The 20,881-nt window shown below is 36.7% G+C and overlaps 1 protein-coding gene across 1 annotated transcript in view; it reads right to left on the bottom strand.

The window, feature by feature from the left end:
* The window catches only part of NCOA1 (nuclear receptor coactivator 1), a 121,774-nt gene that overhangs the window by 74,030 nt on the left and 26,863 nt on the right, over positions 1-20,881 (bottom strand). The window contains exons 3-6 of the mRNA XM_007939273.2: positions 16,762-16,859; positions 10,687-10,864; positions 6,862-7,041; positions 5,009-5,104 (exon numbers count right to left, since the gene is read on the bottom strand). Coding sequence (XP_007937464.1) covers positions 5,009-5,104; positions 6,862-7,041; positions 10,687-10,864; positions 16,762-16,859 — 552 coding nt within the window. The remainder of the gene's footprint in view (positions 1-5,008; positions 5,105-6,861; positions 7,042-10,686; positions 10,865-16,761; positions 16,860-20,881) is intronic.

Raw genomic sequence — 20,881 nt, 5'->3', positions numbered from 1 at the left:
GCTATGAGTCGGGGCCGACTCGACGGCACATAACAACAACAAGAACAAGATCTTTATTGGGGAAGGAGAGGCAGAAATGAAATATACTGTTTTGGTTTAAACTAATTTTCATTAAATAAGTAGACTGATTTTGAGAAAGTAAGCAAGTCTTTCCCTTTCTATCTCCTCTTCGGCTATTAGCAATATTACACTTAAGAGTAAACAAAGACTGAAGGCAACAAAAGTCAAATCAGAAAAAGGTAGTAAGCTAAGGTTTGCTAGGCATTATGCAGACTGAATATATGCTTTATAAAATGTAGTGGTAATCTGCTATAGTTATCATATTTAAACAAATTTCCTAAATAGCTACTAGAGAATTCAGGGAAGTTATTTTTCAGCTAATCAGGAGCTAATGAGTCCAGTTTGTGATTAATCAGATCTGTTTAATTTTGCTCTACATTCCTTTATTGACACAAAATAACACATGTAAGATCTATGTAAATTAAGAATTCTACTAATAAATGAAAACCTGCAAACCTACTCCCTAACTTCAGAATTTGAAAGTAACAATACCACTCTGTTATGAGTATACTCCTCCCCTGCTGCATCCACCTGCCTTTTCATTTTCCTGTCAATGGGCCTCGACTGTTCCCACCATTCTGCAATCAATGCTGCCATGAACATCTTCCCTTGTGCATATGTGTGAAAGTTTCTCAAAGGTATATACCAAGTAGGAAGACTGGTTACAGGTTATATGAATGCTTAACATCCTTCTTTTCATCATTTTTTTAATATTATCCATTTTATATCATTAAACTATTTTCAAGAAACACATACCACCCCATGCTTTCACTAGCAGTTTATAAAAAAACAAAAAACACAAACTCACTGCCATCAAATCCATTCTGACTCATAGTGACCTCTGTTGGCTTTCCAAAGCTGTAAATCTTTATGGAAGCAGACCGTCTCATCTTTCTTCCATGAAGTGGCTGGTGGGTTTGACCACTGATCTTCCAGTTAGCACCCAAATGTCTTAACCACTATGCCATCAGAGCTCCTTGCAGTTTATAAAACTTACTGTTAATTCAACATCCTCTCTATCACTTGGTATTGTCAGGTATCTATTTTTTCTAATTATTGCTGTTGTTATGTGCTGTCGAGTCAGCCCGACTCATAGCGACCCCTCCTTGGGTTTCTGAGGTGGTATCACTATGAAAGTAGATTGTCCAACCTTCCGTCCGTGGAGCGGCTAGTGGGTTTGAACTGCCAGCCTTCTGGTTAGCAGTCAAGTGCCTTAGGCACTCCAGGATCTCATTATGATCTGAATTTGTATTTTCCTAATTATTAATGAAATTGAGTAATTTTCATGTTTATATACCACTCATGTTTCCTCTTCTGTGAAATGACTTGTTACTTTTCCCCATTTTCCCTTTTCTCACACAATCTATTCAAATTTATCATACTTGTTTATGCCTCCACATTTTAACTAATCCTTTCCTTTATATATATATTACTTGGTTTGCTTAGAAATAAAATATTCATTAGACCTCTTTAACTTAGTTAGGGTCTGGAATCTGATGTACTCCAGTCTGATCAGGTTGTTGCCCAAGTCTTGGCTTAGTTGTAGAAGGTAAAGAAAAGAAACTAAATTCAATGAAGGGCTTTTGTTATTTATGAACAGTTTTGGGAAAGTCAGGTGAACACTGTGACTGAAACTATACACAATTTTGGATTTTCTAAGAATTTTATTTAACTTTGTTTTTTATTAAGTCAAAGAAGCTCTGATGTGTAGTGGTTAAGGAATTTGGCTGCTAAACAAAAGGTCAAGGAGCTCTGGTGGTGTGATGCCTAAGGCATTTGACTGCTAACAAGAAGGCTGGCGGTTCAAACCCACTAGCCACTCCTCGGAAGGAAGGCTGGGCAATCTACATAGCGATACCGCTTTGGAAACTCAAGGAGGGGTCGCCATGAGTCAGATCCGATTCGATGGCAAAACATAACAACAACAACAAACAAAAGGTCGGTAGTTCGAACCCATCAGCTGCTCTTCGGAAGAAAGACAAGGCAGTTTGCTTCTGAAAAGATTTACAGTGTTGGAAATCCAATGGGGGTCACTATGAGTCAGAGTCTACTTGACAGGAGCGAGTTTTATTAAGCCAGAGATCAGGAGCTGGTTGTAGCAGGGATTCTGTTGTTAGATTATTTGTCATATGTAAAAATACTTTTCATAGGCAGTGACTAGGAGGGTGTGTGTGGGCACACACTTATGTGTTGATGTCATTGTTGGCCCACAAGAGAGCAAGAAAGTAAGAGAGTCTGAAATGGGATGGGAGAAAGTGAATAAATTATCAGTAATGGCACCAAATGGTCAGGTCATGTCATGACCATGTAGGATAGGATCATGAATGGGGTGATTTAGAATACTCCAGCTTGCTAGAGGCAAGTTCTAACAACCAACCAACCAACCAACCAAACAAACAAAAACCACTCTTCAACATTTCCTGGTAGAAGATATTTTTCTTTTTTAAGGAACATGGGCCATTCTCTGCAGTGTTAAATACTACTACTAAAATTTAAGACATTAAATGTTTAATATTTATTATAGCTAGTCCATTATTTTTAGTTAAATCAATTCTATGATAGAATAAAATACTAGTTTTACACTTTAAGTATACTTCACATTTCTTTGGTATCTTTTGTATCTTAAGTGTATATAAGTACAGTTATGTCCTTATAATAGTGCTTCAGTGGAAGGCAATGTAATATAAAGGAAAGTTTTATAATACAGTTTAAAGATTCCAGTTCTCAGCAATTAGTTACATGATCTTGGTCAAGCCACCATTTCTTCATTTGTAAAATAAGTAGGCTGGCTTCTATAGTCTCTGAGGTTCCCTCCAGCTCTACAATTACTTTATGACCTGTTGTTGTTAGGTGCCAGAGAGTCAATTCTGACTCCTAGTAAGCCGATGTGACAGAGCAGAACTGCCCGAAGGCTCCTCGGCTGTGAACCTTTATGAGTCTTTCCTCGGCAGAGCCACTGGGTGGGTTTAAACTGCCAGCCTTTCAGGTAGCAGCTGAAAATTTAACCATTAATCATCAGGTTCCACATAGATAGATATCATTTTATACATATTTTAGATGTATCTAAGATTTTAATGCTGGGTCCTTGGATCAGAAACAAAACTGCAAGTGATAACATTTTTCTTTTAAAACAATACAATTTAAGATTCAACTTTTAGAAATGCAATTTGAAGAAAAGCTGAAATGCTTTCTTCCTAAATTATCCTCATAACTTTTAAGGTTCCCTCATCTCCCACACTCATTAAGTGGCCTGATCATCACCTTTTACAGCAAACTTTCTGCTCTCTCTCAAAGCCTTTATTTATTTTTATATTCACCAATTATTGACCCAAAAGACCAGCCTTATTTTTAAGTGGATCCCATTTTTCCACCATGCAAAAGTATGTTTGGGTTTCAATAAGGGTTTATTAAATTTTTTCAATGCTGCTCATTGGTGGAAAATGAAAAGGAACATGAACAGGGTAGACTTAGAAAGGGAATAAAGAAAGGTATGGTAACAGAAAATTACCACCCCAGATGCTATCTCTCCATGCTCCTAGACATTCTGTTCATCATTTTCTGTTATGGGTGATAATTTATCCTGCCTGCTCTTCAGCAAGAATTTGAAAGCTTATTTTTAAAAACACAAAAACAAAGCATCCAATAGGCATATTAGATTTCTGGAAATAAAAACATTAATAAATAATGTGACAGGATCCTATAAACAATATTAAGGTCAAAATGTACACTAAAACTTTGATAGAGAATAAGATACAAGATAAATGATGTTTTAAATCTCAATCTGCTGAAAAACAAATTTATATATACCTCCAGTAGCATAGTAGCTAAGACACTTGCCTGCTAACCAGACAGCTGGCGGTTCAAACCCACCAGCCACTCCTTGGAAGGAAGGTTGGGCAATACTTCTTCCGTAGTGATACTGTCTCGGAAACCCAAGGAGGGGTCGCTATGAGTCGGGGCCGACTCGACAGGACATAACAACAACAACCGGTATCTCTATTTTAAAATTAGGAAACTGAGTGATACATATACAACAGATGTTAAAATTATGAAAACCTTGTGTTAAAGTGAAGATAAAACAAAATAATATATAAAAATATAAATTACAGAGAACAAGAATAATTTACTTTTGCTGAAAATCAAACCTGGAGCACGCCTTTACAAAGAAGGCCTTATTTTTAGGCCACTCTCACTGTTATTCACTTTGTGGCTCTACAGCTCTTTTTCAGTTCTAACAGACCTCTCTATCTTATCAGTCTTAGGACTTTGCAGCTCTGCTTCCTCAATCAGGAAACCCTTTCTGGCCTCAAGACTCTTCCTTACTGCTCCCACTCCAATACCCATACTTCGTATGGCCACTACCACCTCCTCCTTTAGGTCTCAAGGCCTGTCTGACCAGTTAATTTTAAAATAGGCCCTCCCTGTTAGCTCCCCTTATACCATTACACACCTTTTCCATCAGAAAACATTTCATAATTTGAAATTACATCTTGCTTTTTGCTGAACTATGCAATCACCCTGAGCAACCACACAGTGACACACACTTCTAGGCACTTAAAGTGTGTTGAATGAATTTAAAGAAAAAGATTAAAGGGAAAAAGACAAATACAGATACATTTTAGTATAATATTATAACTACCATATTCATACCCACTTATAAATAAATATATTTATATTTACACAGCCAAATTTCTTAAAATATTTTAATCTATAACTATGACTAGTCATAAAAAATTGTTCTCCTCAGCAAATTGCCTATGATAATGATTACAGTAACTATAACCACAATAGCAAGACCACTTTTTAAAACATTTTCTGTAGACTAATGAGCAGAAGTCAAATATCATAGAAAAAAAAAAAAGGATATAATGTTGTGGAAATAATTAGTTTTAAGGGCATAGTCACACTATTAACACTTATGTAATATTTTGAACTTTACAGTTATTACCTGTAGTATCTTGCTTGGTCATAAAGGATTCGACACCTGTAATAGCTGGAGGCCGAGGTAATCGACGTGCGATGCAAATCAAACATGACTGGAAATCTGTCCAAAACAAGAAAGGCAAATTGAAGAAAAGGGGGAAGAAAATGATTTACATCCATCAGATGCCTTTAATGGTTTTTATAAACATTACATGTTATATGACCTGACAATAATATTGGAATCATTTTGATCTAATAGTATATTGTTGTTGTTGTTGTTATGTGCCGTCGAGTTGGACCCGACTCATAGTGACCCCACCTTGGGTTTCCGAGGCAGTATCATATTAGGAAAAAAAAAATGCTAGCAACCTAAAACTGGTAACTCTAGGTAGAGATCTAAACCAAAAACCAACCAACAAACAAACAAACAAAAATTCACTACCATGGAGTGGATTCTGACTCATCACTACCATGGAGTGGTTTCCAAGGCTGTAAATCTTTACAGAAACAGACTGCCTCATCTTTCTTCTGTGGAGCAGTTGGTGGGTTTGACCCACTGACCTTCTGGTTAGCAGTGAAATGCTTTAAGCACATCACTACCAGAGCTCTTTAGGTAGAGCTCTAGTTAGTATAATAAATTAAACCAGAGGAGACAGACTGGTACATCTCATGTACTTACAAGATAACAAGTAGAAGAATTAAATTTTGGTTACATTTAAGCAGCACAGAAGTTTTTTTAAAAATACAGTTTACAATCAATTTTCCATACTTCTCAGTAGTCATTCTTATAAACATAGGGCAGATAATAATTACCATATGAGAAAAATAACATTTAACTATTTCTGGAGAACCATTAGCTTGCCCTTTACTTTCTTTTTAGGATATCCAATTTCTTCAAAGTCCCATTCCCGAATTTGTTTTTGAGGGTACCATACACAGTATCCCTCAGCTAAAGATGAATTTAATCATATATGAAAAAGACTTGGCAAGTGTATTTTGTAAAAGTGCCCAGTTGCTTCTGACACACATTCCCTGGTGGGATCCAGTAATACATGGTCTTTTATACCTTTATTCCCTTCTCTGAAAGGAGCTCTAGTGGTGCAGTGGTCAAGGCATTTGGCTGCTAACTGAAAGGTCAGCAGTTCCTACCCACCAGCCACTCTGCAGGGCTAACTTGAGACAGTCTGCTTCTGTAAAGATTAACAGTCTTGGAAACCCTATGGGGCAGTTCCAGTCTGTCCTAAAAATCAGAATTGACTTGATGGCAGCGGGTTTTTTTTTTTTATTTTTTAATTTATCTTCCCTGATCCTTCAGTTCCCAATTTGTGTGTGTTCCTAAACTTAGTATAATCTAAGTTTCCATGGAAAATTCATTCACGGTCACATTTTAAATTAATTCCAGTTCATATTAGAGCCATCAGTTATATGTTTTCATCTGTTTATAAGCTTTCTTCTTATAAATTACTTTGTATGGCCCTAAAAATGCCAACTCTAATCTCTCATGTTCCCTACAGTCTAAACTTGAAACCTCCTAAAATTCAGAGCTGTTCAGCAGCCTGCTATATCTGCTCCCTTCCAACTGGCAGCAGTTCATTACATCTCTTATTCCTAGGCAACAAGTTGGTTTGAATTTGACATTTTTAGTGGGAATGCCAGCTCAAAACTGAGAATTTGGGGGCATATTAAAGAAATTATTTTAGATGTTAGCAATTGTTTTTGGCTTAAAAATTAAGAGAGATACGTAGAGCAAATTGAAGAGCTCCTATGATGTATAGTAATAAAAAACGCCATCGGAAGCAGACAGTGTATATTTAATTACCTTCTTCCTTAAGATATGGAAAAAGCTATCAAACCCTTTAAAATGACCCTTTGCTTTACCTTCTCCATCCTCTTGGATTGATTTTGGCTGCGACACGGTGAAACACTGCATTACTTCATACCGCTGGCAAGCTTCTTGGTTCTCAGCGCCCGGCTCATCTGGAGGGTGAATTAGCATCCTGCAGTTAAAGGTATGGCTATTTCGGCGTGTTGCCTCCTGAGGCCAAGGAACTCCATTTACTGTGGGAAGAAAATTGAATACGTGCCTGTGAATGAGGTGGAAAAGTACAAACTTTGAAAGTAGTCCAAGAGATATACCTTAAGCCACCTGCTTAATTAGATACTCAGATTAAAATACAGACAGACTGGCTCATCAGAGATAACACTACCCTGGGGCAATAGGAAACTTACCTTCTTTAGTAAATCTAAACATCTACCAACTAGAAAACTATAAGATTCCCAATAAAATGTATAGAGTTTTTTCCTCATTAGAAGTAAAGCATCCCTTACCCCACAACCAAAAAATCCACTGCCATCAAGTTGATTCTGACTCATAGTGACCATACAGGATAAAGAACTGCATCACAGGGTTTCCAAGGCTACATTCTTTGCAGAAGCCGACTGTTAACAACTTACTCCAGTGGAGTAGCTGGTGGGTTTCAATGGCCAACCTTTTGGTTAGCAGCCAAGCGTTTTAACCACTGCACTACCAGGCCTCACTTAAAGCATCCTTTACATATACCCTAATTCATTAACAGTCTTTGTAAATAAAGACAAAACTTAAAAACCAATAGCTTAGCTATCCTGCTCGGAATTTTAAGCAATGAATTAATGAGCTTTTCTCTGTTTCTAGTTACACTCTGGCAATAAAAAGACAGGAGAAAAATCAAAGGTGCATTGTTAAATAAGGCTTTTCACTTGACAGTCATGGATTCTTAAGGATGGGCTTCAGGAGATCCAACACTGTGTGCAAAACTTTGTGTACACGTGCATTTTTTGAGGCGAGAGGATTCACAGTTTCTCAAAGGAGTCTATGACTCAAACAATTATCTAGACTAGGTGGAAAGCAATCTTTGTTTCTTATAACCATTTTCCTTCTGCTTTATTTTGTTCACATAGTTCATATACTACCATGCCTTGAATATACCAGGTAATTGGTGAGTTATCACATAAAAAAGACTGCTATTAACAGAAACGCTACCCAATAGAGTATAAGAAAATTACATTCAGTTATAAAAAATGGTATCTGTGTATTTCAAGAATCACTCTGTGGTGGGTCCTGTTTCCATGTCATGTTCAAACCATGGTGGCAGTCAGAGGATTTTTAAGGCTGCTTCTCTTATATTCCAACTGGTTTTATTCCCTTATATTTTCCATTGACTTTCTTCTCTTTTTTCCATCTTAGCATTCTGGAACTGTTAGAGGAAGCAAATCATAATGGAAACAAACCTATACTGGAGTGAGGAGTCCTGCATTTGGCTATTAGCTAGCTGTGAGCTTTGGGTAAATTACTTAATCTCTGATTCTTACTTGCCTCATCTTTAAAATAAAAGGATCAATTATATTATGTTTAAAGTCCCCTACACTCTAAAATTCTACAAAAACATGTACTATCCCTTAATGTTATCATTCAAGTATTAAACTAATGATTTCAATAGGAACAATCATTTCAAGTTCCTGGTTGCTATAAACACATACTCCTCTTTCTTTTCCAAGAAGAAATAAGCCTCCCATTTCCTTAAGGGAACAATGTAGAAAATTAGAAGCTCAGTTAAACTCTTATGTCAGTAGTCCTTAAACTTCACAAAAGGCAGAACAAAAGAAATGCAGAGTGCAGACCAGGGTAAAAAATGTATTATATACAGTGATATCAGAGGAACTCTCCACTGTTCAGCTTCACTGCCTACCTTAGTATCACTACTGGAAATAGATTGCCCCACCTTCCTTCCGAGGAGTGGCTGGTGGGTTTGAACCGCCAGCCTTCAGGTTAGCAGTCAAGTGCCTTAGGCACTATGTTACCAAAGCTCTGCTTCCGTAGTGATACCACCTCGGAAACCCAAGGACGGGTCGCTATGAGTCCGACTTGATGGTACATAACAACAACAACATGCAATATGACTGTCTATTCTTTCTTTTCTTCTTGACTTTTGTTCTTTCTTCCTCCTTTTTTTTTTTTTTTTTTTAAATTGAGTAGGGTGTGGGTAAGATATATATATATTTGTCTCTTTTTTGCAAATATAATAAAAATTGAAAACAAAGGGCATTTCAAGCAGAAGCTTCTTATGGCAAGGCAGCTAACTGTTTTGCCTTCTACTACTGTCACATGATTGTGGTATAATACAGAGAAGAGGGTGAAAAGAATGTTCCTATGAGCTATTTGATGACATCCCCCCTTCATTTGTACATCTGAGGTTACTGCACAGAAGGAGATGCCAATCCTCAAAGCTTCTGCAAGTATCAGAAGTTACAGAAAAAAGCAAAAGTGAACAAATCCAAGTGAAATCCTCAAATACATTGCCAACCAAATCTACTCCTTCTATAACTCGGGAATTAACTCTGGAATGGATAGTCTGATAAACCAATCCATGCTAATAATTCATGGTGCTAATGGCTGAGCCAATCCATCATTTAACTATGTTAAGTATTAAGATAGCTCTTTTTTGGCAGATATACTAGACCTTGTTTATACAAAAATGAGTAGTCACCTTAAGAGATTATACTGTTATTAAAAAGTTCTTTAAATAATAATTACAAAAATATTTTTTAATTAGTTTGCCTAATTGGAAAAAATCCAGTTACGGAGCTCCCAAATAAATAAGTCTCATCACATTAGAATTAATATATCATAAATCTCACTTTATATAAGAAATAATTGAAAATGTATATTCTTAAAAGGCTTCTGAGCTGGAAATCCTGGGATCCAATGAAAGAAGTGGAACGTTCTCCGCGACTGCTACATTTCTGAAAAGTCAGCAGGTATCCACATCTTACAGGAGAAGTTTCCTATCATGCGGTGACCTCAAATCTTTCCATGTTAATACAGTCCAGACCTTGACTGGTCTTGATTAGTGATGAAGCCACACTACTTTTGATAGATTTACCTCAAACTATCTTTGTTCTTGTTTTTTTTTTTAAATATATTCTGCCAGTTAATAGACAGACTAAGCAGAATAGTTTCTCTTAGATAACTTTATATACTTATTTCTTAAAGCAGGACTTAGTACTCTGGTTACATATTACTAATTGAAGTTACAATTGTTTGGTCTCCTGTTACCCTTCCCACTTGGGTTCTTCCTTCCTTAGTTTTCTTGTTCCTACTCTTTTCTATACTATTAAAAGGTATACACAATAATTAAAAATTTTAAAATAAACTTTTAATGCTCAAATTACTCCAGATGGGAATTCAATCCATGTCTAAAAAGTACTAACACACACACATTTGTGTACACACACATATACCCATAGACACACATATGCACAATACTGCTCTACTCCCTTCCATGTCAACAAATATACTATTATTATATTTTCAGACTGGGGTAAGGGGATCACCCTATGAGAAAAGGGTGACATTCAACATGAGATATCAAAATTCTATGTTTCCTACATTCTTCCCAGGCTTGTCTGTTTCACAGGAAATAATAAGGAGAGTTTATCAAATGACAACACGGTAGATCTAATTAAGAGAGTCCTTGGGACAAGCTGAAACTACATTCAAAAATAGTTTTTAAATATTATGTTATTATTATATATTAGAACATTATATTAAATTATAAAAATAATTACGGTATATTATATACTTAATATGTAATATAAGGAGAAGCTTCAGGGAATCAGTATTCTTTTAAAAAACAAACTTCTTTTTAAATACAAACTTCTTTTTACCTAGTGATTTTGGTAGCAGATTCTTCACAAATTCTGCATGATCTCCCACGTGCAGTATGCTGTAGACGCTTGTATTCATTAATTCTTCCTGATTGTAGCCCAAGTAGCTGGTCACATTCTCTGACACAAATACAATTCTCCCTTCACAGTTCACAACAAAGAAAAATCCATCCAAAGCCTGCAAAGCCCCAAAAAAAGGATTAAGAGTTGGGAGGTTAGAAGATAAAAAGGAAAATAAATAATGACAGGCATATATATTTCTCTATTAAAAAAGAGATGAGAACCAAAAGAGAGTAACATTTGCCTAAAAACAAAGCTTAGAAGGCAAGACAGGGCAGGAAAGAAAGGTAAATGGAAACAGGGAACCCAGGGAGGACTGGGAAGAGTGTTGTTACATTAAGGCATTGCAACTAATGTCATGATACACAACGTGATAATATTGTTGAATGGAAAACTAATTTGCTCTTTAAATGCTCACCTAAACCACAATTAAAAAAAAAAAAAATCTGAAAGAGAGATCAGAAATATATGTTATGTAGAACGGATGGGATTTTTAAACAGTCTAGATATTAATGTTTCAAGTAGGCATGAATGAATATATTACCCTTCTTACTTAGTAATAAATTTTATGGCAGCAGATGTAAAGTAAATTATTGTCCCATTCCTTCAATCATATAAATTTCTAAATTACATAGGTCCCTCAAGGAACTTGTACAGTACGAGAGAGAGAGAAACAACAAAATACTAGTGATAAATGCAGTATCAGAGACATACACAGAATATTCTATGACAAACAGAAGGATATCTAACTTGGAGTGTGGTGAGGGGAGGGCAAAGGAAGGCTCTTTATAGACCTCTCCCTGTTATGCTATAATGAGTTGGTATAATGAAGAAGGCTAAGAAGAACAAGGGAAGGCTATTCTAGGTGGAGGGGAGAGCATGCTACATAAAGGACACTGCTAAGCAATTTGGAATTACTGGAGTATATGGTACAAGGCAGGTCTGTGCCAGGAAATGAGTCGAGAGAGGTGGACACGAGCCAAATCACAAAGGGCTCCTTTGCAATGGAGACTGGGGTCTCCAAAGGAAGATGCATATGCCCCAAAAGGGGCACGTAATATCCACTGGAGTAAAGAAAACCTTAGAACCTTAATTTATATTGTAATCTAAAACATAAGGGAAAAATTAAGTTTAATGAACATACTGACATCCTGGAGCCTCACTCAGCCCAGATGGTCACATATCACAAACAGTGGAATCTTGAGGGAAGATCCAGAACACAGACTGACAATGGCACTTACTTGTAATTTTTCAGTTTATTAGAACATACTGCAGTTCACTTGCTGCAGAATGTAGCAGTAAGTAATAAACTAAGACCTTTCAATTGTAGAACATTTAAAGAAATTATAACAAAATATGAAATGACCATAAAAGTCCTTGTATCATAGGATTTTGCTGATGTGGTGAAACATCTAACAAAGATGAACAGCTTTTTATTTTTTTTTTTAAGGCAAGTGTTCCAAATTTGCTGGCCTCTTCTATGATGACAAATGGTTGGTGCTAATATGCTATCTAGCAGATATTTTCCATAAAATAGGCACAATTTTGTCCCTTCAACATTTAAGGATGAAATCTGAAGAATGAATTAAAAGCAAGCTGCTTTAAAAAAAAAAAAAAAAGACTTATGTTATAGAGACAGCATGTAAACATGGATTTTGTTGCAATTTTATAAAAAATTATCTCATATCTTCAGTTTAAAAATTTAGAATTCATTACCTGTATAAAAGTTTCTAGAGTTTCAGTGGGCTTTGAGCCATTTGTTAAAAATGTTAAAATGCAACATCTTCTAATTAGTTTGGAGGAATCACAGTTTGAGATCGAGGAAGACGGAATTTCAATTAAAATCTTTGCATAACTGGTGGGTGTTGTAGTTGTTGTTGTTATTTGCCCCGACTCATAGCGATCCCTCCTTGGGTTTCCGAGGCAGTATCACTACGGAAGTAGGAATACCCAACCTTCCTTCCGAGGAGTGGCTAGTGGGTTTGAACTGCCAGCCTTCTGGTTAGCAGTGAGTATCAGGATTTAGTAAACTCATCTAATGAGTTTACTATTTGCATTTTTTAATTTTATTTGCACTTTTGTTTTAGCATCCATCTCATTTTTATGAGGTATCTTTTTCAGCTAAGATGATTACTTAAACCAAGTACTGAAACAAACTGAACTTAGAACTACATCCTCAGATCACTGCATCACAATATTTTTTTAAATAATGATTATTAAAAATACTGCCAATAATTTTTTTTGCAAAAACAAAAAGGAATAAAGCTTTTATTTCTACCTGACCTCTATCACTACATCTCACTTAGACCACAACATAAAGGAGGGATGTGATATTAATAATCTAAAAACTTCAGCACTAACATAAACCCTTTGCTAAACTATTTTGGGTTTAGATAAGCACAAGGATGCACCCTCATATCTAACTTAATTGTGTTTAAGTCAGATTAGCTATATATCTCATAGCAGGTAATCCCCATATATTTATTTGCCTTGCAGTTTATATGAAAATAAGGATAGTTAAAATACAGATTTGTCTATTTTTTTAAAGTAAAATTCTTTAAAATGTTGTTAGTTACTGATTGAATCTATATAGAGACAATTTAACTTCCTCATTTTGTTTTTTATTATATGAAATACTGTATACAATTATAATATTTTTTAAACATTAAAACAAGGACAATAGTAGAAGATTCACCAAAATTCTACTCCCAAGTGATAATACCTGTAACATTTCAGGGAATATTCTTTGTGACTATTCTAATTTACAAAAATTTACCAGATTAATATAATCTGCTAATACTTGTTCTACAAGTTTTCCTCATATGTTGTGCATATATATTTAACTTCCAACTGTGTTTCTGGGAAGGAATCTTCCTGTTTCTCCAAGTCCTGATAGTTGGTCATATGTTATGCTGCCCCCAGGAGATAACAAATGACTGTCCAATAAGTGGAACATAATCAATCTGAGAGGTTTTTCTCTGCATCCAGGATTGTCACCCTAAAGAGGATCACCTTGTGCCTTCTCATAGCAGGGTTCATACTGGCCAAGGCATCTGACAGGGCCCCGATTTTAAATAACTACACAAATTTCATAGAGTATCACCTATGTGTCAGAACTGGACAACATTCTGGGACTAAACCATAACTCTCAACAACTGTATACATTCTAAAGGGAAAAGACAATTACAATATAGTACAACAGGGGAATCCATAAAGGTTAGCATAGAGTTGTTGTTATGTGCCATATAGTCAATTCCGTCTCATGGCAACCCTATAGGACAAAGTAGAACTGCCCCATAGGGTTTCCAAAGCTGCAATCTTTACAGGAGCAGACTGCTAGGTCTTTTCTCCCTCAGAGCCACTGGGTGGTTTTGAACATCTGACCTTTCAGTCAGTAGCCAAGCACTTAGCCACTGTGCCACCAAGGCTCCTTTAGCATAGAGTACGCACTGCCATTGAGTTGGATCCGATTTATAGTGACCCCTCCTTGGGTTTCTTTCTGAGGAGTGGCTGGTGGGATTGAACTGCCAGCCTTCTGGTTAGCAGTGAAATGCACTATGCTACCAGAGCTCCCATGTTTACATTATACTTGACAGTAAAAAGTTTTTTTTTTTTTTTTTCAGCTTCAAAGCAAAGCAAATAAATAAGGAATTTATTCTGGAGGCAATGGGGATTATCTTGAAGTCATTGTTTTTCAGCAGGAGACTGACATGATCTGCTTTTATGAAGACCCTTCTGGCAATGGGTGTGGCACACAGATTAGAGAACAAGGAGACTAGCTGCAATACTGTTACAATAATCCAGCTCAAACAAGACTGAATTAAGGTAATGGCAGAAGGGACAGAAAAGAATCTCACTGAGGCAGAATAAAACAGCATTTGGGCAGACACCTTTATGACTGACTTTAGGGCTCTGGTATGTAAGTGTCTTTCCTTGGGAAAGCAGATATAGGGAAAAAACAATACGTTTTTTGGCTCTTTTATTTTCCTTTCTTTTAAACTGGATGAATGATCTAAAGTAAGACGGGGAGGCACATGTAAGGTATAGGGAGAACTCCTTGACTAAAACAGAGATGTTTTTCTTAACAGCCAATGGGAAGAAGGAGGGCTAACACAGGTAACACAGAGACTGAAAAGTAGGCAGAAGAATTTAGACTTGGTTGCAAGAGTTAAGAGCCATTGGGAAATGAGGAATTCAGTAACAATGGTAACAAAAAATATCTCTACTGCTGAGTACTATATGTCAAGCACTCTAAGAAATGGCTGCATTCAATTTTCCTAACAATTCCATGAGGCAAATATCCAGTGTTTGACATATAGTCCAAAAACCAAAACCAAACCCAGTGCTTTAAATCTGACTCATAGCAACCCTCCAGGACAGAACTGCCCCACAGGGTTTCCAAGGCTGCAAATCTTCACTGAAGCAGACTATCACATCCTTCTCCCATGGAGTGGCCAATTTTTTGTTTAACTGAGCATTTTAACAATGCACCACCAGAGCTCCTTGACATATACTAGGTATTCATAAAATATTTGTTGAGTAAATAAATTCTAATACCAATCTCTCTTTACATGTGATGAAATTCCCTTCAATACCTTCAGTCTTAACTCATGCTACTTCCACTTTATGTTTTTTAAAAAAGGAATAAATTGAAACTAATAGCTAGAATTACTCATATTATGGTGCATATTTGCCTGCTTTAAAAAAATACAGATAATCCATCTAGAAAAGTCTCCCTAGACCAATGCTGTCAAATAGGAGCTTCTGCAGTGATGGCAAAATTATATCAGTATTGTCTAGTATAATATGTGGCTGGTTGCTTTTGTTAGTTGCCATCGAGTGGATTTTAACTCATGGAGACCCCATATGTGCAGAATAGAGCTGCTCCACAGGGTTTTCAAGGTTATGATCTTTACTGAAGCATATCACCAGGCCTGTGTTCTGAGGCATCTCTGGGTGGGTTCAAACCACCAACCTTTAAGCTAGTAGTTGAATGCTTAACTGTTTGTGTCATCCAGGGACTAGTTGCTAACAGGAGGGTTGAAAGATATCTAGCAGCTTGCCAGAAGTACAGGGATGGAATATGGGGAAGAAATAAAGGTAAGAAGTGGGTGTCATTTGTATAGAGATGAAAGAAACTATGAAAATAGATGATATTCTGGGGTTGGAAAAGCAAGAACTGAATTTTGACAATGTCCTCACATTAATATCAATGACAAAGGAACTATGGCTAATACAAAAGACAGAGGAACAGATAGGGTAATAGGACAAAAAGTATAATGGAGTTAGAAAATAAAAAGGCCTATGCAAGTTTGACTGGGTAGGAAGACTATAGAGATAGAAAGTGTATACCAGGGAATGAGTGTGTGTATGCACATATATATGTATTTTTTATACACACATGCACAAGAGGAAGCAGTAAAGGTGATGGGCCTGCTTCAAACAAAACATCTGTGTTGAGAATAGAAAGAGCAAAGATAAGATAGGCAAAGGGAAGTATGACACAGTGATTATTCAAGGTGTAAAGTTCTTCTCCTTACAAAGTTTGATAGTAAGTTATTAAAATAATGAGTCCCCTTAGACTGTTTAAACAAATAATTTTTAAAATTTTAGTCCGAAAACTTCTCAGGAACAAACCTATTGTAATAAAGTGAGGTATCCCTCACTCAAAAGTGAAATTCTACAGCAGATACACAGATAGCACTTGCTAGCTAAGTAATTCTACAATGTTTTATTTTCCCAACTAGTCCTAACCACCCTAGAAATAAAGTCATAACCATACAGTAGGCTTCAGTTTCCCATCTGACTACTTAGAATGCCTTTATGAAAAATTTTCATTTTCATTATTCACATTTAATCCTGAAATAGTAACAACTCGCAAATAGTTTTCATAATAAAATGATCACAAAAAAAACCTTAAAATCTTTACTTTGTTTTATAATTTATTAATTACCTATAAAACATAAAAGAAAAGCAAAAATTTTGATTACTTTCTAGGTCAATGAGAATACCTACCTCCAGAAGAAGAGGCCCCAAAGATTCCTTTTCAATCACTCCTTGACTACTTGATGAAATGTCTGATTTTTGTACATCATCATCAGTTGTTGATTTCTCTGTAATAAAGCAACTAAAAAATTCACACATCCAAAAAGGGCTCACTTCCAAAAAGGCAAGTTTATAAAGATACAGATTTATGTAACTTCAGATTCAAATAATAGTTATTTAGCATTTTGGTGCTTTCATATTTAATCTTCTTTTTAACCTTCTAATTTTATTAAAAAAAATGTATAAAACATTTAAAACATAAACAAAGACTACTGCAATGAACCCACATGTGCCCATAACCTAAGTTCAAAAACTATCAACTAATGGCTAATCTTATTTCTTTCTCTTTTTTAAAATCCCTTCACCTATATCAAACTTGTCTCTTAATTATCCATCTATTTTCCCTCCCTTCTCCTCCCCTACCATCCCTGATAACCAACAAAGAAAATTCCTTTCCCTGCATAAACCTTTTCTTGACTTTTTATAATAATGGACTCATATAATATTTGTCCTTCTGTGATTGACTTATTTTACTCAGCATAATGTCTTCTAAGTTCATCCACGTTGTGAGGTGATTCACTGATTCTTCATTATTCTTTAACGTTGCACAGTATTTCACTGTGTGTATGGACCATAGTTTGGTTACTCATTCATCTGTTGATGGGCACTTAGGTTGCTTCCATCTCTTTGCTATTGTAAATAGTGCTGTGATGAACATGGATGTGCATATTACTAATTCATGTCTTGGGTTCACCTCTTTAGGATATATTCCTAGTAATGGTATTGCTGGACCAAATGGTATTTCTAATGGTATCTCTGCACACCCTTGCCAGCACTTGTTGTTTTCTGTCCTGTTAACCTCTGCTATTACTGCAGCACATAACAACATCAACAATTATTGCTGGAGTGAGATGACATCTCATTGGTATTTTGATTTGCATCTCTCTAATGGTTGATGGGGAGCTCTGGTAGCATAGTGGCTAAGACACTTGCCTGCTAACCAGACAGCTGGCGGTTCAAACCCACCAGCCACTCCTAGGAAGGAAGATGGGGCAATCTACTTCTGTAGAGATACTGCCTCAAATCCTACTTCCGTAGTGATACTGCCTTGGAAACCCAAGGAGGGGTCGCTATGAGTCGGGTTTGACTCGACGGTACATAACAACAACAACAACAAAGGTTGATGATTGGTAGCATTTCTTCATGTTTGCTGGCTGCCTGAATATCTTCTTGGGTGAGGTGTCTGTTCATATCCTTTCCCCATTTTTGAATTGGATTGTTTGTCTTCTTGATGTTGAGGTGGTGATATTTTCTATAAATTTTAGAAATAAGTCCCTTGTCAGACATGTCACTGCCAAATATTTATTCTCAATCTGTAGTTTCTTTTTACTCTTGTGAAGCAGACTTTTGATGCACATAAGAACTTAATTTTTAGAAGGTCCCAGTAAACTAGTTTATCTTCTGCTGTTTGTGCATTTTGGGTTGTGCTTGATAGTCTATATATACACCATAAGTGAGGGTTCTGAGGTTAGACCCTATTTTATCTTTGATGAACTTTATAGTTTTGGGTTTTACATTTAGGTCTTTGATCCATCTTGAGTTTGATTTTGTGTAGGGTGTGAGGTACGGATCCTGTTTCATTTTTCTGCAAGTGGATATCTAGTTTTGCCAGCAACAATTGTCGAAGAGACTATCTTTTCCCCATTGAATGAGTTTTAGTCTTTTGTCAAAGATCAGCTGTCCATAGGTGGATGGATCTATTTCTGGACTCTTAATTCTGTTCCACTGGTCTATGTGTCTATCATTGCACTGATAACAGGATGCATATTTAATTGTGATTATCCTCACGAATAATGAAACTGAGGGTCATACAGGTTAAGTAATGTGCCCAAAAACATAAACTAGAAAATGGCAGCATGAGAAATCTGAAGCTTGAACTACCAAGTCCAGTGTTCCAACAAGGAGAAAAATGCTACAAATATATACAACCACCAATAGCTATATATAAATATATACTCTTAAAATTTTTTTTTTAAAGAAATGGATAAACTGTAGAAAGAAAGTTTGTTTCTTCTATTTTTCTTTTCCTGATTTGATCAATTGCCACTGACAATAAAGACACAACTTCTCCTTTGCAGAGTTAATGTGAACTAGCTAACTTTTCACATTCATGTGATAAAGTGCTTGCTGATTGATAAAACTGTAACTGCCAAATGATTTGGAGTTCTTTTGTGTGGTGACTTTGAAAAATCTTTCCCTTCCTGTCTTTGTGTTTTAGTGCTGCTACAACATACAGGAATTTATTCTCTTATAATTTAGGAGGCTAGTAGTCCAATTCAGAGTGTTAGGTATAGGGGCTAGGTGAAGGCCCCTCAACCTTGGGCTTTAGATCTGCCTCTAGTTCCAGGCCCAATGGAGATGGAGGCTTCTAATCATGTAGCTGCTGGCTGCTGAGGCTGACAAACCCAAGATGAGCAGCTAAAATGGCACAATTCCAAGATCAACACGGCAGGCACTGGTTCAAGTGCATGAAAAGTCCCAAGGTCAGCCAGCAATACAGCCCAAAATGTGCCAAAAAGCTCCAGATCTTTCTCAGAGTTCTCCATATATACTGGAAGCAGGTCACACTCCGAAGGCAATTATTTAGCTGCTCACAGGAGATTCCACCATAGAAGTGATTACAGTATCATCATGGGGAATAACAGCATCCAGCTGCCATATCACTCAAAACCCACTCAAAACCAAGCCCAGCCAAGCTGACACACAACCTTAACTATCACATTTCACCATAAAGCAGCATCATACCTAATAAAACTTTCCAATCTGTAAGACTAGTTAATCTTCTGCTATTGAGGAAATTTTGACTCACAGCTAGTTAGTTCACCAAAAACCAAATGTGGGTATTATTGAATACAGATATTTATGTCTTTATTTTAAAATATTAAGTACTTCAAATATTCCAAAATAAACAGAAAAAGATACAGCATACATTCACATACCCACCATTGATTTTTCACATATCTTAACATTTTGCATTATTTTTCTTCAGATCTTTCTTTGTTAAATAAATAAAATGTTGTGAATACTGCAAAAGCCTTGCCATCCTTCTTCCTTTGTCCCTTTTCAGAAATAATCATTATTCTGAGGTTGACATATATCCTTTCTGAGCATGTTCTTACTTTTACTACATATGTATGGGAGCCCTGGTGGCATAGTGCCTAAGGCATTTGACTGCTAACCAGAAGGCTGGTGGTTCAAATCCACCAGCCACTCCTTGGCAGGAAGGTTGGGCAATCTACTTCCATAGTAATACAGCCTCAGAAACCAAAGGAGGGGTCACTATGAATTGGATCCAACTCCATGGCAGTGGCTGCGTTTGCATTGCGTACATGTACATTGTTTCATGTTTGTTGTTGTTGTTGTTAGGTGCTGTCGAGTCGTCTCCTACTCACAGCGACCCTATGCACAGAACGAAATATCGCCCAATCCCGCACCAGCTCCACGATCCCTGCTATACCTGAGCCCATCATTGCAGCCATTGTGTCAATCCATTTCGTTGAAGGCCTCCCCCTCTTTCTTCGACCCTCCACCTTACCAAGCATGATATCCTTCTCCAGGGAATGGTCCCTTCTGACAACATGGCCAAAAGAGGTGAGATGAAGTCTGGCCATTCTTACTTCCAAGGAGCATTTAGGGTGCACTTCCTCCAGGACAGACCTGTTAGTTCTTTTAGCACTCCATGGTACTTTCAGCATTCTTTGCCAGCACCACAACTCAAAAGCATCAACTCTCCTTTGGTCTTCCTTATTCATTGCCCAGCTCTCACATGCATACCAGGCAACTGGAAATACCATGGCCTGTGTCAGGTACACCTTAGTCCTCAAGGAGATATCCTTGCTCCTCAGCACTTGAAAGAGTTCCTTCACAGCTGACCTACCCAGTGCTACATGTTGTCTAATGTCCTGACTGCTGCTTCCATTGGCATCGATTGTAGAACCAAGCAACGTGACTTCTTTGACAACCTCAATCTTCTCTCCATTTATTGTGTTGCTGCTCATTGGTCCAGTTGTGAGGATTTTTGTTTTATTTC

This window comes from Orycteropus afer, unplaced genomic scaffold (assembly GCF_000298275.1).
Source record: "Orycteropus afer afer isolate SDZICR_OR568_19922 unplaced genomic scaffold, OryAfe1.0 scaffold00058, whole genome shotgun sequence".
Lineage (NCBI taxonomy): Eukaryota > Metazoa > Chordata > Mammalia > Tubulidentata > Orycteropodidae > Orycteropus > Orycteropus afer.
Note: the sequence above shows the minus strand (reverse complement) of the source record. Positions and strands in the feature narration are given on the sequence as shown.